The 22,046-nt window shown below is 54.4% G+C and overlaps 3 protein-coding genes across 5 annotated transcripts in view; 1 reads left to right on the top strand and 2 right to left on the bottom strand.

Annotated features, from left to right (window-relative positions):
* Window positions 1-2,319, bottom strand: part of TTLL4 (tubulin tyrosine ligase like 4) — a 26,850-nt gene extending 24,531 nt beyond the window's left edge. Inside the window, exon 1 of the mRNA XM_072932073.1 lies at window positions 2,150-2,319. The gene's annotated coding sequence lies outside the window, so the exon portion shown is untranslated. The remainder of the gene's footprint in view (window positions 1-2,149) is intronic.
* STK36 (serine/threonine kinase 36) overlaps window positions 1-15,476 on the bottom strand; it is a 19,109-nt gene extending 3,633 nt beyond the window's left edge. The window contains exons 1-26 of one of the 3 annotated variants that reach the window (XM_030278315.4): window positions 14,822-15,475; window positions 14,613-14,718; window positions 13,634-13,774; window positions 12,886-12,963; window positions 12,330-12,460; window positions 11,839-12,088; window positions 11,337-11,430; window positions 10,910-11,079; window positions 10,288-10,692; window positions 10,034-10,177; window positions 9,586-9,765; window positions 9,299-9,387; window positions 8,852-8,957; window positions 7,954-8,095; window positions 7,548-7,675; window positions 6,833-6,937; window positions 6,525-6,623; window positions 6,242-6,336; window positions 5,859-5,922; window positions 5,576-5,686; window positions 5,359-5,433; window positions 4,791-4,965; window positions 4,235-4,382; window positions 3,874-4,033; window positions 2,869-3,609; window positions 2,327-2,772 (exon numbers count right to left, since the gene is read on the bottom strand). In XM_030278315.4, coding sequence (XP_030134175.4) covers window positions 2,608-2,772; window positions 2,869-3,609; window positions 3,874-4,033; window positions 4,235-4,382; window positions 4,791-4,965; window positions 5,359-5,433; window positions 5,576-5,686; window positions 5,859-5,922; window positions 6,242-6,336; window positions 6,525-6,623; window positions 6,833-6,937; window positions 7,548-7,675; window positions 7,954-8,095; window positions 8,852-8,957; window positions 9,299-9,387; window positions 9,586-9,765; window positions 10,034-10,177; window positions 10,288-10,692; window positions 10,910-11,079; window positions 11,337-11,430; window positions 11,839-12,088; window positions 12,330-12,460; window positions 12,886-12,963; window positions 13,634-13,774; window positions 14,613-14,696 — 4,080 coding nt within the window. In that variant the 5' untranslated portion in view covers window positions 14,697-14,718; window positions 14,822-15,475 and the 3' untranslated portion in view covers window positions 2,327-2,607. Of the gene's footprint in view, window positions 1-2,326; window positions 2,773-2,868; window positions 3,610-3,873; window positions 4,034-4,234; window positions 4,383-4,790; window positions 4,966-5,358; window positions 5,434-5,575; window positions 5,687-5,858; window positions 5,923-6,241; window positions 6,337-6,524; window positions 6,624-6,832; window positions 6,938-7,547; window positions 7,676-7,953; window positions 8,096-8,851; window positions 8,958-9,298; window positions 9,388-9,585; window positions 9,766-10,033; window positions 10,178-10,287; window positions 10,693-10,909; window positions 11,080-11,336; window positions 11,431-11,838; window positions 12,089-12,329; window positions 12,461-12,885; window positions 12,964-13,633; window positions 13,775-14,612; window positions 14,719-14,821 lie in introns of those variants that run through there. The other 2 variants (XM_041717606.2, XM_041717607.2) reach the window with 2 other exon arrangements.
* RNF25 (ring finger protein 25) lies at window positions 14,942-22,046 on the top strand. The gene is made up of 10 exons (XM_030278333.4): window positions 14,942-15,033; window positions 15,165-15,239; window positions 15,312-15,414; window positions 15,509-15,576; window positions 16,258-16,327; window positions 16,451-16,522; window positions 17,235-17,375; window positions 18,121-18,210; window positions 18,712-18,846; window positions 18,962-22,046. Exons 1-10 carry the CDS (start codon window positions 14,996-14,998, stop codon window positions 19,682-19,684), a joined length of 1,515 nt encoding a protein of 504 aa, XP_030134193.4. The 5' UTR covers window positions 14,942-14,995; the 3' UTR covers window positions 19,685-22,046.

Below are 22,046 nucleotides of genomic sequence, written 5' to 3'. Positions count from 1 at the left end.
AGCACTGCCCTGCAAGAGAAATAGAGTAGCTCAGGTGTGTGCTCCTCTTCCCAAGGCGGAGGCAAACCTCAGGGACAGCAGGATGCTGGAGCAAGCCATGGGAGAGCTGCAATCCAGCCACCATCTCACCCTGTGCTGCAGCAAATGCCTCTGTCCATGCAGAGTGGGCTGGGGACTGAAGGTTCATGTGTTCGACTTCACAAGGGACTTCCCCACCACTCTAAGGGCATTGAAGCACAGCTGCCAGATGAGGTGAGGAACTCTGGCACAGCAGGCAGAAAATCCAAGGCTATAGCTTGAGTGCACCAAGGACACTTAAAATAAAGGGCTGGCTCAGTACTCACCCCAGAAGGGCTGACCTGGCTGTGAGTAGACAGTGCAGGGGCCACAGCAAAGGGCAGAGCATGGAGTTCCTACTGCTATCAAAGGATATCAACTTTTCTCCCTGGCAGACTCCCCAGACCCTGAAGCAGATGCAGTGCACAGTAACAGCAGATCATGCAGCTCTGTTTCCCCAGCACTGAAGCTGCTGAGTGCCTGCCCTTGCTCCCACCTGATTTGTACTTTTTTATCACATGGGCAACAGAAGCAGTTGTACTGCAGCATAAACAAGAGTAGAGAAACAAGTCTGGGTTAAAAGCAACAAGCTAAACCATGAGGTGTTTAACATCCTTTCATCAAGAAGGTCTACAGTCCATTCCTGAAGATCCAAACTGAAGGGACAGCATTTTCAACTGAGCTTCATGACGGGAGAAAAGAGAATTACATAGCAAGACCTGGGAAGTTTGGCCACCAATGTAGGATCTGAGGGCAGTCAGCACAGCTCCATCTGATCTTAGACAGACTGGCATTTAGTAGAAAAATAAAAGTGGAGGATTTGGAGTGAGTGAAACAAATATAAAATATCAACACATAGCAAGGAGACAAGAACTACCCAATTAATTCAAAACACATACTGAAACATAACTGCAATCAGAAGAAAAGGTTCCAGATTTGTCCTTCAGTATGTGCTGAGGACTCTTCCATGTCCTGACAGGGCTGGGAAAAGTTCTTCTGAAGCCACTGCAAAACCCTCACTCCATACAGCAATTTCTCAGGGCTCAGGAGTGGAGAAGAAACAGACTCAAGGTGAGAAGCTGCCAAATACTCCCAGACTTGATGCATGGCAGGAACCTGGGAAATGTCAAGGAGTGGCACCCAGCCAGGCTGGTACAGCAGCCAATGTCCCCAGCCTGTCAGTGATCTGACATCTCCACGCAGGCGCTGTTCTGTGGGGATGGTGACATTTGTCCCCTCAGCTCTCCTTGAAATGCAATCCCTGCTGTCCTGAGAAGGACCCCTCCACTGAGGTGTGGGAGGGGGCAATTGTTATCAAAGAACTTTACCTAACACAAAACAAATGCAGCAAGAGAGCAACAAAATGACAGACAAATGCTACTATCTGCTGAGTACAAACAGTAAAAATTGTGGAACTATTACTCTATAAAACTATAATAAGGCCAACAATCCACTGTAAATTCCCCCAAACTATCCAGGAGTCACTAGATGTCATCTGCCCATTCCACGAGGACACCACCACAATAAGAAAGACAATCCTCGGAGGGTCAGGTAGACAGGGTTTGATGTGTAGCTGTGGGGCAGAACTCTGCCTCCCATGAGACAGCCACAGCCCAGCTGCACAGGAGGCTGGCACAGTGCCACAGGGCTTCCCCACACCTTCACTCCTCACTCCCTGACCAAACCCTGGAGGCATTCAGGAAATACTCCGGGCTTGTCTCAACTCACCTCTTTCATCTTTCAGACTCAACGGCTCGTTTTTACAACACAAGAGCAGCCAAGCCAAGACCCCAATGAAAGGATGGACAGCCAAGATGTCCCGGCACCCCACCCGGGCCTGGTCGATCCCAGCTCCATCCTAATACTCCAAGTAAGGTTGGAGAAGCCCCCTGGGGCCGTGGGTGGCTGGGGAGCCAGCCTTTCCTCCCTGCCGCTCGCTGCTGTGTGTCTCACTTCTCCAAGTGAAAGCCTTAGACGCCGAAGGTGCCACCGAGATGCTCTATCCTGGCGCCGGAGCGCAGCCCAGGCCGCCAACCCCAGCCACGTCTCGCACAGAGCGCTCCCGAACCGCGCCCCGGCCCCACGGGCTCACCGGGCACGGCGAGGGGGCCCGGGCCGGAGCGAGGCGCCTCCTCGGGCACTGCTATGGGGCGGAGCGGCCGGGGAGGCAGCGCGGGGGGGACAAGGGCCCTAGGTGCCAGAGGGGGAACTCTGAGGGCGCAGCCCAGGGAGGCAGACGGGGAGCAGTGCCCCGCTCCGCCATACTCACCGCCCGCCCGGGCCCGCCGCCGCCGTTACCATGGGGAGCCGGCGGGCCCACGTGACTACAGCTCCCGGCAGCCACCGCGCGGGGCCGCACTGCCCCCTGGCGGCGCGGCGGGAACCGCGCGGTTCCAGAAGGAGCGGGCATTTGCCAGGGCCGGCTTCCCGCGGGGGAAACACGGCCGGCTACAGTCCCGCTCAGCCGGACAACGCGGGCTGCAGGGAAGGGCCGCCTGGAGCCTGAGGAGGGTGAAGGAAGCGTCGGTGGCGTCCCAGCATGCCCGGGCATCACCGCTCAGCGCCGGTAGGCGGCGACAGCGGGCCGGGCCCCGCGTGGTCGGGCAGAGCTGCGAGGCGGCGGAGGAGCAGGTCGCGGTGCCGGGCAGAAGGCGATCGGGGACTGACAGGGCCCAGCGCCGCCAGCCTCTCGGTGGCTTTGAGGGACAGCAGGACCTGCACAGCCAAGAGAGGGACAGGAGTCACCCACCAACTTGACCCTTGTCCCCACAACTCCGTCAGGTCCCCCAAGAAGCCGAGCCCGTGCGGTACCTGTTGGATCCCGGCGTGCTGGCTGAGGGCTAGCAGTGCCTCCAGAGCTCCCTCCCGCACTGTCTTCCGCGGGTCCTGGCAGGCCAGCTGCAGCAGGAGGTCGGGGACCCTGTTCTGGATCAGCAGATCCCGCAGCTCCTCCCCGCGCTGGCCCAGGTTGCTCAGGGCCAGGGCCGCGTTGCAGCACGTCTGGGCCCGCGAGTCGCTCAGCAGCCGGGTCAGCGCGGGCACGGCCCTGCCCAGGGCCCCTGCCGGGCAAGACACGTGGCAGGCAGCATTGCCCACTGCAAAGGTGGCTGCTCCGCGCACGCAGATCTCCGGGTCCGACAGGCACTCCAGCAGCCTCTCCAGCCAACCCGGCTGTCTCTGCAGCACTGGGGAAAGGCTGTGGCGGAACAGATTGCCCAGCAAGTTGCAGGTTCTGGCCCGTATCAGGTGTTGCTTGTGGCTGAGCAAGTAGGTCAATGGCTGGTCAGACACATCTGGGTCCCTCCGAATCCTCTGGAGAAAGGGCAGGTGCTCTGAACAGGCCCGGGCCACGTGGGTCAAGATAGACAGGAGGTCACTTGTGAGTATGACATTGTCTGAGAACAAGACAGACTTCAAGAAGGCAACAATGCGCTCTGAGGCAGTAGCTTCCCTCACCACTTGGTCTATGACCTGTGTATCAGACACCACAAGCTGGCACAAGAGGCCCATGGGGAGCTCGGTGAATGAGAAGGGCAGATGGTAAGCGCAGACCTAAGGCAAAAGGACAAACGGCACTGCTGAGTGCACCGCGCTCAGTGTGAGCTGAGCCAAGCCAAACAGCAGCTGAAGGCAGCCAGCAGGTCAGCACAAGCTTAGCAGTCAGTCAAGCTTTTCCAAGGGCTGCATAGCACCCAAATTACATCCTTGTGTGGGCTGCCAACATGATGTGAAGTGGTGCCATGCACTGGGGACTGCAATGTAGGGAGGGGTCACCACAGTATGGGGGAAAGGAGGAACACAGGGCCAAGAGAGTACCTGCAGCAGCTGGGCAGGGATCTGCATATCTCTCACAGCCTCCAATATCAGTGCTAAGGTGTCTTCATCCACATCCAGGGCAAAAGGCAAAGAGAGGAGCTGGCAGACCCGGATGACCACATCTGGGACAACCTCAGGGTCCCCATCCTTTCCTGTTTGCCTGAATTTGTGAAAGAGAGAGGGCTTAATAGACATTATCAGAAAAACCTCTGGGCAAGGGGCAAAGGGCATTCCCCATGCCAGCCACGAAGGAGAGGCTCTTTAAGTGCCAGGTCAGGAACTTCTCAGCCCTTGGTGTGCTCATGTCCATGCCCCATTCAGCAGCTGAGCTCTGCCCATTTCAGCTCTTGCCACAACTCACATCTGTTCCACGCATGCCAAGAAGCCAGGGGACAGTAGTCTCTTCAGTGTCAGCATGAGGACACCATGGGACTGGGTGAGCTGAGGCAGACACTGGTGGGACTCACGAGTGAAGATGCTGAGGACCAGGCTGAGGAATAACAGGGTTCCTGCAGGGGAAACAGCAGGCAGTAGGGCAAAGCTAGAGAAGGCTGTAAAGTTCCTTCACTTCTGTCTGTGCTACCTCAAGGCTGTTCCAGGGTAGATTCTGAGATTCTGTGCCCAAACTCAGAAAATGTCCACCCAGGTGGTCTGCATCTGCCAGAGCGGACATTCCCTGCAGCATAGACATCCTTTTTTCTTCCTCCACAGCCAGCTCAGCTGAGCTGCTGCCAACTGGGCACAGTATGGGCCAGCCCAGCCCTCTCTCCCCAGAAGACACTGCAGTCCTCAAGTAAAATCATCTGAGTTCTCTGGTCACAGGGAACAGATGTGGAGAGGGACAGACATAGGCAAGTCTGAGGGCAGGATGTCAAGCAGGGTCCAGGGCAGATGCTCTGCTGTCCCACAGATCCTACCTTTAGGGGAGAGGAGGTTCCAGTCTGGCTCTGCTATGGGATGACCAGCAGCTGGGGGTAGGTCTCCCTCCAGCGCTGCTCCGTTGGTGTCCACATGAAGCGCCACAGCAACACAATGCCAGACCAGGCTCCATAGCTCGGAGGAAGCAAAGCCCTGCTCCAAGACCACATCGTCCTAGAGGCAGAGAGGCAGATGTCAGAGGCCATCATGGTACTCCATGGCTCCCCAGGGTTCTGATACATGGCTCTGCCAGTCCCATGGTCCTCTGAAGGTCAGGGCAAGACAGACATGGTCTACAGGCATGTAAACAGTCCTGCTGCACTTTCAGTAGTGTCAGTCCCAGGGCATCTCTGCCCTCCTTCACTCCAGTGTGCCCAGGGATCACCTCTCCCCACCCACCACTCTCCCATCAGCCCTGCAGGGACACAAGGTGACTTTCATGGAGTTGTGCAGCCAAAACTGCACAGATCCTGGTTTCCCTCAGCCTTGTTACCAATGTGCATTCAGGCCTTTTTGCCACCACACCTTTTGGCAGGAACCAGGCAAAGGAGATGGCTAGACTGGTACCTGTTCAAGGAGTTTCAGCAGGAGGAAAAAGAACCCATCATAGAGACCAGCACCCATTGGCAGGGGGAGCTGCAGCTGTAAGACAGTGGGAGACAGTCTGAAACTGGGTGCTGGGCTTGAGGGCAGCAGCATCACATTTGTACCCTTCTGAGACCATCTTTGCACTTCTACAGTGGGGTATGCATGGGTCCCCAGCTTCCCTGTCCCCATCCCATACCTCAGCAGGTGCAGTCAGCGCATTTGTTACCACTGGTAGGATCTTTTCTCTCTTGAGCTCCAAAGGCATCCCATGCTGACTGAGCTGTGCCAGGAGAAATGCTGAAGCACCCTGTGGGACAAGGAGAATTCAGCACCTTTGGGACTTTCCCATCTGCTCAGTAACTATAGACCCTTCATCCCTTGGCTTCATCCCACTCTGAGTGAAGAACAGTAAGGCCCAAATGGGATGCAGGGGTCTGCAAGGCTCTCAGTAGTGGCTCTGGCAGAGGGGGGTGGCTTACCACAAGGGACACAGCAGGAGACTGGGTGATGAGATCCACAGCAAGGGCAACCATCTCTTCACACCTGAAATGCAAGGACTAGGAGAAAAGCACTATGTTCTCACAGCTTCACATCATGCAGAACAGCAGCATCCAAATACCCACATGGCTGGGAAGCAGCAGCGTTTCAGGAGGAGCCCTGGTTCACAGCACCTCCTTGTCTGCACTGGGTCATCCTCACCACATCCCCAGCACCCACCCACACTGCCCAGCATTCTGCTGGTATGTCTGGATCAGAGGGATCAGCTGAGACCAGGTTCCCAGCTCTGGGCAGTGTTCAGGACAGAGTGCTGTTCGGAGCAGGGCATGTTCCTTTCCCACCATGAGTGAAAGTGTCTGCTTACCTGGGAGGGGATGCTTGAAGCTGCAGAGTGAGCAGGGCCAGCAGGTACAGAGAGGCTTCACAGGCTGCCTCCTGAGTCACCTCCACCACAGGGACCTACCAAAGGAACAAAAGTCACAGCAGGGGAGAAGGAGGTGTTTCAGGGCCCTGGAGGATAACTGTACCCTTCAGATTGAACTCCCCTAAACTCCTACCCCCACTATAGATTCATCTGATCAGTGCTGAGGAATGCATCCTGCTTGCCCACACTCCTACCCCTGCACCAGGGCTGTGGTCAGTCCTACCTCACCCTTCAAGAGCTGCATGAGGGAACCCCACAGAGGCTGGCTCCTTCCCAGGTGCTGGCACAGGTTCGGGTAGGCATGGCAGCCAGCATAGAGGATCTGCAAGGCAGAGGGAAGAGATGGCACCAGCCCCTATAGATAGGTTCCACCCCATGGCTACCGTAAGTTCATTTACTCAACAATTGACACCAGGCAGATGGGAGCCATTGAAGGCTAAGGTCACAGTTCCCTCTTTGACATGCTCCTAATCTCAGAGCAAAAGCCTGGGCACCTCTGGGCAGAGCCAGATAAAAGGACGGGACCATTACCTTCAGGACATTCAAGGAGCAGCCTGGGTCCTCCAGTCTCCCCAGCAGTCTTGCAAGCTGCTGGCTCTCTCCTTCCATAAGCTTTTCAGCTAACGTGTGAGCAACCTGTAGGAATCAGCCTGTTTTGCACTCTGGGCACCTGAAGCACTGCCCAGATTAGAAGAGTTTAATGCTAGCAACAATTAATTGAAAGAAAGCATCTGCTTCTTCCATCTTGCCTATGTCTACTAAGGGATGCCTATCTGCCATGACCTAGCATGGCTTTGATGCACAGTCCCAGAGTTGAGATGAACAAGGTAAGATTCCTCCTCTGCTTCCCTCCTTGTTGACTTCCCTCGTTAAAGAATCAAATTTAAGCCTGTAATTGTTTTCCCTCTTACTGACCCTTCAATTTCCTATTTCTTCCAGTTCATATCACTGTAATAAAAGAATTCTTCATGTTTTCCCTACATTACCTAGTTCTTTACTAGCCCATTTCACAGTTCAGATCCTAAGTTTGAGTTTCTTAATTGATTCAAGAATCCTTACATTCCTAAGGATTCCTAAGGTCAGCTGTTGGCTGGGGAGGTGCAGCCCACAAATATGAGCCCTGCAGCCAATAAAGCCAGAGGATCCCAGCCCTCCACTCTACTGTTGAGGAAGAGATCCTCCTACAAAGGGCTGCTGCCCCTATGAAGACCACACCTCGTCACCCTGTACAGAGAGCTGGTCTGACCTGCTGCTTGGCTTCCCGACAGCTGTTTCTCTCCAGGGGCATGCTGCATGCAGCAGCCAATGCAGCCAGGAAGAGGTCTGCCACACCTGGGCTCTGGTCATGGGCTGACTTGGCTTCCACTGCTGCACCTGCACAGGGACAGAGCTGGGGAGTCATTGTGCTAAAGGTGCTGAGGGGCAGCAGTGTAGGGTTGGATGGCAAGAGAGAAAAAGTCAGGCTTGTGACATAAGGAGGGTGCAATCTGGGATTGAGGGAAGACAGCCTAAGTTAGCAGGGGTCTGGACAGGTAAGTTTCAGCCCTCTCCTGGCCAACAGCACTACAATGGCCGTCAGAGCTCTGATGGAGCCCAAGGGCAGGAAGGAGAAGAAACCCCAGGAAGAGGTGGTGAGCTGCTACCACTGCTACCTCGAAGAGCAGGCTGCTCTGAGATGGATCCTTGAAGGAGTCTGTTCAGCAGGGGCTGATGCTCGTCTTGCAGCTTGGTGTAGAAGTGTGCAGAGATAGAGGTGTCTGTCATGTCCAGGCTCTCACAGAGCTGGGTAAAGCACTGGGGAAGACACAGGGGTTGCCATTACTGCAGACTGAGTTTGAGAGGAAAGAAAAGGACAGCACAGGAGGAAGCTGTGGGAGGACAGCAGAGATGGGAGAAGGACTCATGCTGGAACTTCAGGGAACTCCAAATGTCCACTTCGGACAGGTTTCTGTATCGGATCCACATCTGGCTGCATGCTGCTGAAGTGAGGGTGTACCATGGAGGCACATGTCCCTCCTCATCTCTATCACAGCCTGGCAGAGCATGCCCAAGAGCTATTTTTGCTCTTACTGACTCTGGTACTAAAACATCCAGCTTGAAAACAAAGGCTAGAAGATATCAAATGCCTGTATGCATCTCCTGCCCAAGCCATGTGTGAATCATACTCCAATGCTGAGACCCCGCTGTGCCCACCCAGCACAATCCCAGCAGCAGAACTCTGGGCAGCAGAGCCAGGGGTATGTCTGGTGAAGTGACACTTTTTGTTCCAGAGTGTGTACAAGGGGCTGCACCTGCCATCAGCTCAGCCAGTAAAGCCACACTAGAATGGTAAGGCCAGGAAAGGTGCTCCCTCAGAGACCTTATTTTTTGTATGCAATTCTCTGCAAAAGCCCCAGTGGGTGAAGACAGCCTGCCCTGACAAGAATGCATCAGACCCCATAGTTAGGAGCAGGGTCCTCAGGCTGCATTCCCAAAACATATACTGACAACCACATAGCTTCTGTCCCTGGGGGAAGAGGGTGTGGAGGAGGGAGATGGGGGCACCCTTACCAGGAGGCTTTGCTGGCAGAGTCTCATCTCACTGTCGATTGGCACAGCCAGCAGCTCCGGCAGCAGGGCCAGGAAGCAGTCAGCACTCTCCTGGACAGCCTGCAGGCTGTGGGGGGCAGCAAGGGCAGATGAGTGCAGAGAAACATGGCCCCTTGCTTTGAGGACAGGCCCACATGGCCCTGGCTAATGGAGCAGGCAGCACACACACTGTGAGCTGCTGCCAGCAGGCAGCACAACTGGACTTGTCAACTGTGCCTTTCCTTGAATTAATCCCATTCAAGGCTAATGCTCCTCTGTGAGCACAGAAATACGGCATGAAGCGCTTAGACCATGATGCTTCCCCACAGAGACAACTCCAGCTGCAGAGTATGAACACCACCCTTCCACTTACTGCCATGTCCCCAAAGTGACCACACAAGACCTCAGGGAACAGGAGGTTTTCCCTACCTGTCTTTTTGCCCACTCTCCTCTAGGCTACTGAAACAAACTTTGGTCACCATGAGGAGGTCTGTCAGCACAGCAATACACCAGGGCTGCTGCAGAATCCAGAAAGAAACCATAAATGGGGATTGTCTGCTGGCCATCCCCACAACTCTACGACAGGATCCTTCCCTACCAGAACCTCCCCCTTCTCAAGGGTGCCTGAAAGAGGAACCAGGTCCAGCAGGACACCAGGGCCTCCTCAGCACCAGCACTCTGCAGGCGCCCACATTTCCCTGGGGTTCTACACTCACCTGCTTGGTTACACCACTTTCCAGGATCTGCTTGGCTAGACACAGCAGGGACAGAGGCACATTTAGCTCTTGGCAGAAGTGGTCCAGCAGCTCAGCATCACACCGGGTAGACAGGAGGTTGCCAATAACACGAAGCACAGAACGAAGATGGGAGGCTCCCTCCAGCATCCCTTCCAGCACCTGGACACAGAGAAGCCAGAAGAGCTTATAATGAGCAGCAATTTTGGTGTCTCCACCAGCCATGAAGCAGCCCTTCAACCCATTCAGGCAGGGGACAGCAGAGGAGCAGATGGCAAGCCAAGTGCACAAAGACAGCTCCAACTCCCGGAGAAGCAGAGGACCTTTTTGCTGGCTGGGCTGAGGATTCTCCATGTTTCCAACCTAATCTTGACAAAGAAGGCAGCATCCAGGTCTCCAGTCTTAGTTGCCTGGGCCAGCCATCATTTACCTGCTGAGCAGAGTCTGCCAGGCAGTCCTGGACACGGTGCTGGAAAGCCGAGTCCCTCAGGAGGCTCCGAGGCACGCTCAGCTGCATGGCTGAGGGCTCAGTGTCCTCAATCAGGTGCTGCCACTCCTCATCACTCTCCAACTCCTAGCCACAGAAGAGAGAGGACTGGTGCCACAGAACCTGCCAGTCCCAGGGTCTCTGTACCAGCCCCTGGAAACTGGGCCCTGCTGTCCACACTCAAGACACCACCTTACCTCACTCTCCAGGTCCATAGCCTCGGTGCTGTGCCTGCTGCAGGGCTCTGCCCTGCCAGCACCAGGCTGTGGAGGGGAACCTGCTCCAAGCAACTCCCACTCACAGTCTTGAGAGAGGCCGTGCTGCCTGGCCAAGGAAACAGTACAGTCAGTGAAAGACCTTTCCTTTCCCTCTTCCTTGTCTCCCAGCCTGTGCCTCTCTCTCCCTGGGATAGGAGGAGACTCCTCAGACTCCCCCTCTGCTCTGCTGCTCTTTCCTTGCAGGAGACATGGATTCTTCTCATTGGAGGCAGCCAATGGCTCCCTCTCCTCAGGGGCTGCTTTCCGTGATGCTGCTCTGGGACTATGTGTGGGGTGTCCATTGGCAGAAACCTTCATAAATGCATCACCTGTCTTCGGTTGCCCCTGGTGATGGCAAAGAAGTTTGGTCAGGGCAGGGTTACTCAGTCAGATGAGTCCTCTAGATTCCACTACCATAAGCACTCCACATCCTGCCTTGTTGTTTGCTGACACCCCAGCCTGACCCATGTACTCATGTGTTTTCCCCCAGGGCCCACTTCAGTTGTCCTTCCTTTGCTTTGACTGTGAGACATAGCATGAGGAACCTCACACTTTACTCCACCTTTTTCTGTGTCTCTTCAACCATCTTCTTCTGGGCCTTTCTCAAGATCCTGGACTGGCTGCTCCTGGGGGCCACAGAATGTACTTGCTGCTCCTTCAGGGCCTGCAGCTCTGGAGATAACTTGATGGCAAAGGGGTTTGAAATCCCATGCTTTTCTGTGTCATCAATCACTAGGGAGGCAAGAGGAGAACTTCAGCAGCAGCTCTCTCTTGAGAGTGTGATCATTCTTGAGATCCCAGGGGAATCCTAAGGAACCCAGAGCAAGACCAGGAGCAGGAGCTAGGAGTCAGTGCTTGGAAAAAGCTGAGAGGAGAGAGGCATAGACCAGGATAGTGAAAAATAGCAGGGCAGGGAGGTCCTCCCAGTCTCCAGACAGTAGTAGAAGGAAACAGACCTGGACAGTTTTGGAAAAGTAGTAAGTACTTACCAGTAACCCATCCAGCAATGAAGGGGTGAGAAAGTAGCTCTGGCCATGACAGGCGCTCGCGGGGGTTCTTCATTAGTAATCCCTGAAGGAAGCTCTGCAGAGCAGCGGAGCAGCAGGATCACTGACACATGTTCAGCACCCGCCAGTGAGCATAGTGTACCCACCAGTCTCCCTCACTGAGGGCACCCAGGAGGCCTGCCTTTCCTGCCTAGCTCTGGGAAAGGAGTAGCTCTAGTGCTTAGGGCAGATGGCAAGACATTTCCCTTCGCAACCCAATAAACTCTGCTGTTGGACCCAGTTTCCCAGCTTATGGACAGCAGACATTTGATAACAGTGATAAGGATTCCCATTCCAGGAGGTCCAGCTCTCATTCACACAGCTTTTCTGTGTTCTGAAGTCCCTGTTAGGGGACATAAAACCTAAGAGTGACCCACCAGGGCAGCAGGTGAGGCCAAAACTGCATTAACAGACCTCACCCTGCAGACAGGGCCTCGGCCCTTACCTTGAACACTGGGCTCATGGCCTCAGGCCATTTGACAGGCTCCTTGAGGATGAGGCTGACAAGATGGAAGATGCTGTTGGTGTAGAAGGGAGGAGTGCCCACAAACAGCTCATACAGGATGCAGCCCACAGACCACAGGTCTGCTGTGTGGTCATACGGCCGTTCTTCCAGCAGCTCAGGGGACATGTACAGCGGGGTGCCCTTGATGGATGTCAGCACCATGGTGTGGATGCTCATGGCACGGGCAAACCTGCTCAGAGCAAAGTACAGATCTCAAGTTCAGGCTGAAACATCGGTTGCAGATCTTAGGGAGCTCCCTATGAGTTTATCCTCCTCTGGAGGACAAAATCTCCCCTCTCTGCCTGATTTCTAAATATGCACAGAACCCAGGCCCCCTTCCGCACTCCCCCACTCCTCTTCTACAGCACTCAGGAAACCCCTTGGCTGCTCCAAGCACCAGCATTCCCCTCAAGCTGGCCTCCAGCACTCACCCAAAGTCACAGAGCTTGACAACACCATCTTTGCCCAGCAGGATGTTCTGGGGTTTCATGTCCCGGTGCAGGATGCGGTGGGAGTGCAGGTAATAGAGAGCAGAGATGAGCTGGGCAGCTATGGTCTGGATCTGCCAGAGACACAGAAGCCTCACCCTGTGTCCCATGGTGCCACCCGCTGGCACAACCACAGGGGCTAGGTCCCTTACAGCCTGGCTCCCACACTACTTCTACTTTTGTCCTGTTTGGGGCAGGGACCATCCCCAGCTGTGGGCCAGTAGTTTCTTGGAGTGGGCCAATAGCCATGGCAGTCTAGTGCTGTGGCCCTTGTAAAGGGAACAGAGAAACTGAGGTCTCTGCAGGGCCCCACTGTCCCACAATGCCAACCTGGCCCCTTCTCGATCCTTTTCAGAAGCTCTGCCAGGTAAAGTCCCAGAGGCACCCTCACCCTCCTGACACTCCTGGCTCACAGCAGAGACCCTCTGCCTGCAGGCATGCAAGTCCTGTTTTCTCTAGACTGCAGCAAACACTGCATGGCCACTGCAATGATACACACCTTGCTCTCAGGCAACCACCCATCATCCTCCAGGATCTGGAAGAGGTCTCCCTCTGCATAGTTCATCACTACCACCACCTGGAGAGAAGAACAATATGGTGAGATCAGGCCCTGGGGACCAGAACAAAGCAGGGTAAGAAATTTGAGGGAGGTGTTGGTGTGCCATCATGTAAAGTCCATCAGCTTGGGCTGGGACTTGGAATGGAAGAGAGCTTCCATAGCTGGCAGAGATCTTGAAGCTGTCCATATCTCAACCAGCAAAAACAAGGGAAGAGGGAAGGACAAGACAAACCCAGAATGGAACTGCCAAGCCCAGTGGGTAGAATCACTCCTTGAGCTTGTTTTGAATGCTGTCCAATGACTTTATTTCACGTTCCCATGTGCTACAGGACAGTCTTCAATCCTCTCTTATTATATTATATCCATGTGAGTTTAAATCAGTGAAAAGCCAGTCTCTGAAGAGACTGATGAGTGAAGAGTGACCCTCATCCTGTGATCTCAAACCATTCCTCCTGCACCACACAGCCCCTGGTCAGCTCCTTCACCTCTGCATATGACCTAGTGTAGCCCATACAGGTGTTGCCTCCCCATACGGCACATACTAAAGAGCTCTGAAAAAACACAAACTAGACCCTGGGATGAAGTCACCGGTATCTCCTGAGAAAGATGTCCCTACAACAGCAGGGGACAGTCCTTGTTCCCCTGCCCCAGTCAAGCAAAAGTCTTTGCCTGGAGTAATCCCCTTCACCTCGTTAGCAGTCTCAAAGCTGTCAAGCATCTGGATGATGTTAGGGTGATGGAGGTCTCTCATAATCTCAATTTCCCGCTGCAGGTTCTTCAGCTCCTTCTCAGACCGCCCCACCTTGGGGATGAACTTCAAGGCCACCACCTTTCAAAGCAGGAAAAGCTGGGATCAGACCAGACTCCTGGTCAGACCCACCCTGGCAAAGGCTGCTTTTAACCCAAACAGGGTTCCAGCTGAACACAGACAACAGACATTTGTTCACTGGGCCCTTGGACCTAGGGGTCTCCCTAGGCTCTTACACATCAATACTGATGCTCCCACCTCTTTTCACACTGGCATTTAAAGCAAAGAAATGTAATCAGTGAACACAGATAAACTTCAGAAACATGGGACAGGACCTCAAGATGCTGGTGAATAGCGGGCCTAACATGAGCCAGCAGTGTGCCCTGGAAATGAGGAACAGTAGCAGCACCCTGGGCTGTATCAACAGGCAGGAACTGCAGCAAAGTGATTACTGACCTTTTTTTCTAACCTAGTGCACCATGTTGGGAATATTGTGGCCAGGTTTTTGGCCCAGAACATCAATAGGAGGGAATGGGTATAGCAGAGAGGCCCATGATGGTGAGGGGACTGAAACATGTGGGAGGACGACACGGGAATTACAAATTGAAACGGAGGGAGGTTCAATTTGATAAGAGTTAAACAGATTCATCCTAGTAATAGTCAGGCATCAGCTATGGGGCGTTTATCTTGGGGGTTTCAGAAGATCTAAATTTACTGCTGGCTCTACTTTGAGGTCTTGAAGTCGCTCCTGGCGTCCCTTGAACCCCGATGACTTAGTGCCAGCTGGAGCTGGTCAGGAACGTCAGCAGAAAGCCGAATGAATGCCGAGTTCCAAAATCCTGGCAGAGCCTTAGAAGCCGAGAGGCACCAGAAATCAGCCCGGGCCACACAGAGCAGAGCCCCAGCCCTGTCCCCTCACCTGGGCGCTGTGCTTCCGGCGCCCCTTGTACACGCGCCCGAAGGACCCTTCGCCGATCAGCCCCAGGATGTGGTAGTTCTCCATCGCTCGGGACGGGGCCGCTGAGCTGCGAGGCAAAGAGGCCAGCCAGGGGCAGCGCGTCCCCTCTCGCGGGGCTGCACCCCGGGCGAGTGTCGTCCCCCCGCGCCCCAGGCTTTGCTCCTACCCACCGGCTCCAAGGCAGGACGAGCCCCGAGCGGCGGTGGCAGCGATCCCGCCGCGGTGGCAGCGATCCCGCCGCGGGATGAAGCTCGCCCCGCTCCGCCGCCGCCCGGGCCCGCCGCCGCCGCCGCCGCGTCTCCTGGCAACCGGCTCGCCGCTTCCGCTTCCGGGCGGGCGGCGAGATGGCGGCGGCCGCTGGGGAGGCGGAGGCGACGGACTGGTAACAGCCCCCGAACCTTCCCCGGTCTCTGCGCCCTCCCACGTGCCCGCACCTTCCCGGCCCCTGCACCCGCGCTGTCCCGCACCCCCAGCCCGCCGAGCCGTCTGACCCCGCCTGCTCGGTTCCCGCAGGGCGCTGCCGCCGGAGGTGGAGGTGCTGGAGTCCATCTACCTGGAGGAGCTGCAGGTGGCGCGGGGCCTGGGCAGGTACGTCCCGCGCTCCCCATCCCCGGCCCGGCCCCGCGCCGCCCTCCTCACCCCGACCTGCCCCTTCTGCAGGTGGGAGCCCTGGGAGATCAGCATCACCCTGCACCCTGCCACGGCCCAGGACCAGGACTCCCAGTACGTGCGCTTCACCCTGGTGCTCTCCGTGCCCCCGCAGGTAGGCTGCCCGCGCCCCCCGCGCCCCTGCACCTCCGAGCCTCGGGCCTCTCCACCTTCCTTGTTGTGCTTTGGCTGTTTCTCTTTTATCCTAGTATCCTGATAAAGCTCCGGAGATCGCCATCAGGAATCCGCGGGGGCTGTCAGATGAGCAAATTCAAAAGTGAGTGGCAATTCTTTCCTCCAGAGATTCAGGAGGGAGAACTGATGGACAAGCCTTCTCTAATTCACATGACTTCCTGTGTCTGGTTAACATATGGATACAGGTTCCTAAATCTCTCAGGAGCCGCTGGTGCCGAATTTGACACAGAGAGGTCCACCTTGTGGTTATTACCCTGTGGTTCCCCTCAAATGTTATTTGAATCCCTGGGGCCTTGAAAGTTGCTGGTCCTGCCCTGACAGATGTGGGATTGATCCAAGTCCTTGGGCAGCCCGTTGTTGTATTTGTGCTTTGGCCCTTGGCACAGTGGAATGTGTGCAGAGACCTTGGTGCCTGCTAGTAGTACGAGAGGACATGGCTCCCAACAGACCTCCTCAGGGGCTGCTGTCAGGTAAACAAAACCTGGGATTCACCAAAATCAAAGGTTGCTGGTTGAGCTCAAGCTGAGGCTATCAGCAAACCTGCTCCCGCAAGTTCTGTCATAACTAAGGCTTCCTGTACACTGGCTTTGTGGTGAGCCAGGAATGCACATGAATACGTGTGTGCGTGTGTGCCCATCCTGTACTCCAAGCAAAGCCTGAAGACCAGTGCTCCCTTTTTTCCTCCCGTCATCATGGCAGGTATGTGGGACAGTGAAGAGGTGTGTCTAAATTTGTGTTAAGGATTTCTGCTGCTTTGCTGTAGGATTTCCCAGACCCTCAGAAGTGTTGCTGAAGCCAGGCTGGGGACAGAGGTGCTCTATGAACTGATCGAGGTGAGAGTGAGGAGATTGGGTGTGACCAGCCACAGACACTGATCCCTGACTTCCCAAGGGGTGGGACATCCCTGGGCCCATGGGCAGGCCAGTAGTAAAACGTTTGCTTTGATGCTTTCACAGAAGGGAAAGGAGATCCTCACTGACAACAATATTCCTCAAGGACAGTGTGTAATCTGCCTCTATGGATTCCAGGTAGGCATGTGTCTCCTGACCCCACAAACTGACTAGGAAGTGAGGCAAGAGAACAGGAAGTCTGACACTGGGATATCAGCCTGGGACCAAGATGTACACCAGCAGCCCACTGCCTCCTATTCTGCACAGGGCCCTTCCTAGTGCAATACATGCTGCTCTTCCCATAAATTTCTAGATAATCTTCTACAGAAAATAGATGTAGGGCAGCAAGAGATGCTGGAGCATTTCCAGGGAAGCGTAGGCTCTGGGGCTAGTTGGTGATGCATTTCAGCTTCCCTGTGTTGGCTACACCTCACCTTGAGTTCAGCACACAGGTAGTCAGGAGGGACTAGAACATACCCATGCAGGTGCTAAGGTCTGTGGGGACAGGGGAGCAGGCCTTACCGGATTGCAAGGAAAGTCAACACCTGCCTAGGAAGGCGAACACATCAAGTGGGAAGATTGCTGGTTACACAGGAACACATACAGAGAAATCAGTCATAAAATCTTTGCATATTGACATTAGGAGTGTTTCTAACATTTGAAACAAGAAGCAACATCCCAGTAATTGCTGAAGGAGTAGAGGTGCAACCCAACAGATGATGTTGGGTGGCTCTGCTAGCACTAGTTCCCAATGGATACCACTGACATGGAAGTGAAAACCCACCTCAACTGTGTGGTTGCAGAACTCTTTGCATAGAAATCCTTCAAAGATGCCCTTTTCTCTTGACAGGAGAAAGAAGCCTTCACAAAGACCCAGTGCTACCACTACTTCCACTCCCACTGTCTGGCCCGCTACGCCCAGCACATGGAGGAGGAGATCCTCATGCAGCAAGAGGAGAGAGGGCAGCACCTTGCACCATCCCCTAAACAGGTACTGGGCCTCCTTCCTTGGCCCCCTGCACAGACCCTTGTAACATCTGTATCACCCTCTTTGGCGCATGGCGCCTGTGCTGAGAATCAACAGGGATTAGACTAAGTTATCTCCAAGGGCCCTTTCTGACCAAACAAATTGGTTTACTGAATCTCTGGGTCAGTGCCTGCTGTGTGAGGGGGTAAGGCAGTTGCATTTTTAGACTTCTGCAACCACAGAAGTTAGAAAAAAGGGCTCACTCCTTCCCTAGTCCTAGTCCTTGAACTGTGGGGGGTTGCAGCAGAGTAAACACAAATCACCTGTGTTTTGGGGTGATAATACCTGCCTAGCATGGGTTGGAACAGTTGTCAGCTGCAGAGCAGACAGCACAGCTGAGTATGGAACAATCAAAGGCTCCTTCCTACAAACCCTTCCAAAGAGGTGCTGCCTTGATGACACACTACACTTTGGAGCAGAAAAAAATACATCCTAGGCTGCGGGCTGAAGCCATATGTGTTGACAGGGGTGCTTTGTAAAGCAGTCAGCTGCTGGAGCACAAATCCCAGCATGTCTTATATGGAGACACCTTCCACAGCAGTTGTTGAGACACCAGGCTGCTTTCATGCTGCTGGTACCCCTCTAGGCTTCCTTACCTTGGCAGAAGAGTGAAGAAGACAATCCTGTTTCACTTCCAGGGTGGGGTTATGGGGCAGTGCATGAGCTGGATCACAGACAGGGTTTGCTATCATCTCTTGCCTCTCCACAGGAAGTTGGTGTGCAGTGCCCTGTCTGCCGGGAGACCCTGGTTTACGATCTCTGTGCTCTGAAGGCAGCACCGCCCCCGCAGCACCCTCTGGTAAGAGATGGGGGCTCACCTACCCAGCTGTGCCTCCTCACTGGGTAGCTTCAGCTGGGACATTGTAATGCATGCACACTCTCTATCAGGTCCTCCTAGACTGGCTATTCAAAGGGCAGCTCACAGAGCAGGTTCCATTTGATAGCCCTGAGTTGAGCAGATGTGCTGAGGGAAGAGGTGATTCTGCCATGGGGAATATCCCTGCACTCACTGGGAAACAATCAGGTCAGGAGAGTGACCTGATAGCAGCTGCTCTGCATCCTGCCCCACAGCAGGATGGCCCAAGGCAGACACTGCAGAAACAGTGGGTCTGCACTGGGATGCTCAGCTTCTGTTCAGGGATTTCCCATTCATCTGTAGACCTGGTCAGTGTGGCAGAAGGAAGCAGGCTGCCTGGCACTGTGCAAAGAAGGGTTTGGGGAGTAGCTCCCAGCCCTGCCACTGCCTACCCATGCTAGGTCTTGAGAGAGCCCTTACCTTGCCTTGCTTTCTTCTGCTCAGGAGCCATACAGGCCAGATGCCAAGGTGCTGCAGCACCAGGAAGAACTGCGCCTGATTTTCAAGAGACAACAAGAGAAAGGGGGAATCATCGACCCTGAGGCAGAGAGGAACCGATATTTCATCAGCCTCCAGGCGGTACGGCACTGGGGGCAGAGAGCTTCTGAGGGGGCTCTGGGCTACAGGACCAAGCACTGTCATCTGCTGTGGGACACCCCTCTCCTTTTCTTAACCAGTGGATTTTTTCTTTCAGCCTCCAGCTGCTGTGGATACAGGCCAAGCAGCCGCTGCCTCTGAGCTGTCGGTGAGTGCCCGTGCTGCGGACGTGCCCCAGCCGCCCAGCCAAGCCTTGGCTCCCGAGCCAGCGGGGGCATCAGAGGCCAGGGTGGAACCCGGGCAGCCTGAGAGGTGTGCTGTGCCCAGAGAGCAGCTGAGCAAGAGGGAGAGGTACAGAGGGGAGAGGCCAGGCTCCAGAGGCCGGGGCAGGCAGCTGTGCAGTAGCTCGCAGGAACCAGGAGAGGAAGCCTGTCATCCACTCCACAGCTCCAGGGGGCCCAGGGTCTTCAGCCAGAGAGCAGAGCATAGACCTGCTGGACGGCACAGCCAGGAGTTTTCAAAGCCTCCCAGTAGAAGCAGGGCTGCTCCCTTGGCTGAAAGAAGGGAGCTGCGCCATGAAGACCCCTCACCAGCAGCAGAAACTGTGGACTTGAAAGAGGAGCACCTTGACATGGAAAAATGGAGCACAGAGGAGGGGACTGAGGCCCGGGGCAGGAAAAAGGAGAACCTGATGTTCAACCGCAGTGACCACAAAGCTGTCCCCAACTGGCAGGGCCACCATAGGCCCTGGGATTGTGGAAGGTGGGAGAGGTCCAGAGTTCAGGAGCGTGGTTCCTACCCCAGAGCACCAAGAGGGCGAGGGGCGTTCAGGCCCAGTGGACATCGAGAAGCCCATCTTGAGAAGGAGAGTGGCTCCTAGCAGGAATGATGAGGGGCTGGGGGAAAAAAAGGGCTGTTTCTGGAGAGAATAATGAAGGATCTGATGAAGCAGTAGCAAGCAGATACTGTACCCTTGGAAGGGAGGAGTCAGATGGCACATGGGACAGGCAGTGTCACCAGGGTATGTGCAGTGTAAAGCATCATGGCATGAGCAGCTGGTTGTTACCAGCATTGGAACCTTGACAGATCGTATCAGCCTTGGTCTCAGAGGACCCAGAAGACAGAGGTAGCTTTGGGGACCTGCAGCTATTGTCCCTGTAAGTGAAATGCCAAGAAACATGCACACCTACAGAGCAAAGCATCTGAGCTCAGCATGGTGCCATGGCAGAGCCAAAGCATGGCAAGACCTTCCCTGGAAGCCAGTGGAGCTGTGGTGGTGCCAAGTGCCAGAGCAGTATCTTGGAGCTCAGGTCCACTTGCTCTGTCCCCCACTACTTCTCAGAGCATCTCTTCAACTGCTGCGATTGGCCAGGCAAATCCTTATTACACAGAACATTGCCCAGTCCCAGCCAGGACACCCAAATTAAGCTTAAGTCAACACATTGGCAGGTCATGGCTGGCTGGTGGCTAAGGCTTCACCTTGGCTCCTGCATCTCCAGGAAGCCCATATTTAGCTGGAGCTTCTGCCCTGTCTTTCAGCTGCTTCTGTGCAGGCTGAAGCTGATTGGGGGAACCTCAGAAGAGAGTACTCTGCTTTGTAACCTGTACGTGTCAGAATCCCCTTCCAAGGCCAGGCTGTCTCTTAGCACTTCTAACAACCCAGAAGTGAAGACATGCCCCAGTATTTTGGATACAGCTTACCCTCCTGTAATCTTCAAGCTGATATTGCTTAAATGAGGATTTGCTGTTTAAACTAACTTGGTGCAGTTACATCTGCTGCTGCTCCACAGATGTCCTATTTAGAAGCCATGAAGAGTGATCCCAGGCCTCTGAAGTGGGGCAATGCTATTAAATTAATTTGTTGGGTCTTCTCCAGAGCCTGCTCCCTTTGTTCCCTCTGCCCTCTTGCTCCTGTTTGTCACTTTTTGGAGGAAAGGTGTTGATCCCTGGTATTTCTCAATTCCTTCCCTATTCCCTACAACCAGGGCTGAGGCAGAGAACTTCCCCTGGCACTCCTGAGTGGCAGGAGGGATCCCTGCTTTGCCTGGCTTAGTTTAAGCTCTCTGCCTCACCTGGACAATACTGATTCCTTCACACTTGTTTGTGCCTTGTCCCCCACCTCTTGTGCCCACATGTGGGTTGTTACTGTCTTCCTCCTTCTGCTAATTGCAAAAATAGCAGTGCTACAATGGACTTGCCAGAACTTGATGTGAGATCCCCAGGAAACCAACAGCAGTGTATGCCAAGAGAGCATTTTCCAGTGTACATCTGTGTGGCTGAGTTTTGACACATGAAAGTTGCACTACCCTCTTTCTTGACTGAGAACTCTTCATCTGCTGCCCTGCTTACTCCATGCCTGGTCTTGACCTAAAGGGGTTGGTTAAATCTGCTGCCCAAGAACCTTCTGTGCTTAAATTTCCATCACCTGGTCTATTTTCAAGCCTAATACTTTAAAATCATTCTTTTTTTTTTTTTCTCCCTCCTTGGCCTGAGCCTACAGTACCTGTCCTGGGCTGGGTGATTTGAGAGGCAGATGTTGTGCCTTCCTGCAGATGAGGGCTGAGCACTCGTGCCCTGAAGAGAGCCCTAATTTTCCTTCAGTGCTCCCTCTGTCCTTGTTCAGCTGGTTTCTGGGGGAATATCCTGCCCACACTTGGGTGAAAAGGTGCAAACTTTACCTGAAATTGGTGCTTGTTCTGCTGCCTCCTGCCTTCACTGGTGAAACTGCTGTGCTCCAAGAAAGGCATTTGATTGTGTCCTGAAAGAAACATGGAAGATTTCTGCCCCTTACAGCAGCTGAAGCTCCTTGGCTTCCTCTGGTGAGACAGGATTACTCTCAGCAGAAATGTCGTGCCATGTTTGGAGCATGGGAATTCAGCCATGGAAATCAGAGTGAGGACTTGGATAACACTGATCAAATGCTAGATGTGTTAATGGGAAGGGATTTTTCCCTGGGAACAGTGCTTTAGTAAGGGCCCTCTCTGACTCAGTGCTGTCAGCCTGGAGCAGAGAGCATTTTGCAACAGTATGTGGAAATGAATTTGGGATAAACAAACAAAATCTCCAGGTCAGAAGGAAGAGAACCTGCATGTTGACCTGGGTCTCCTTGCTTGGTGTCCACCTGTGTCACTCACCTACCTCACAAGGCTGTTGTGAGACTTAACTGGCAAAAGCCCTCAGGCCAGGCAGAAAGGCACTGGCAGCATCTGTAGCATTAACACGATTAAAAGCGAGCAGCAAGA

This window comes from Taeniopygia guttata, chromosome 7, assembly GCF_048771995.1.
Source record: "Taeniopygia guttata chromosome 7, bTaeGut7.mat, whole genome shotgun sequence".
In the NCBI taxonomy this organism is placed as follows: domain Eukaryota; kingdom Metazoa; phylum Chordata; class Aves; order Passeriformes; family Estrildidae; genus Taeniopygia; species Taeniopygia guttata.
Note: the sequence above shows the minus strand (reverse complement) of the source record. Positions and strands in the feature narration are given on the sequence as shown.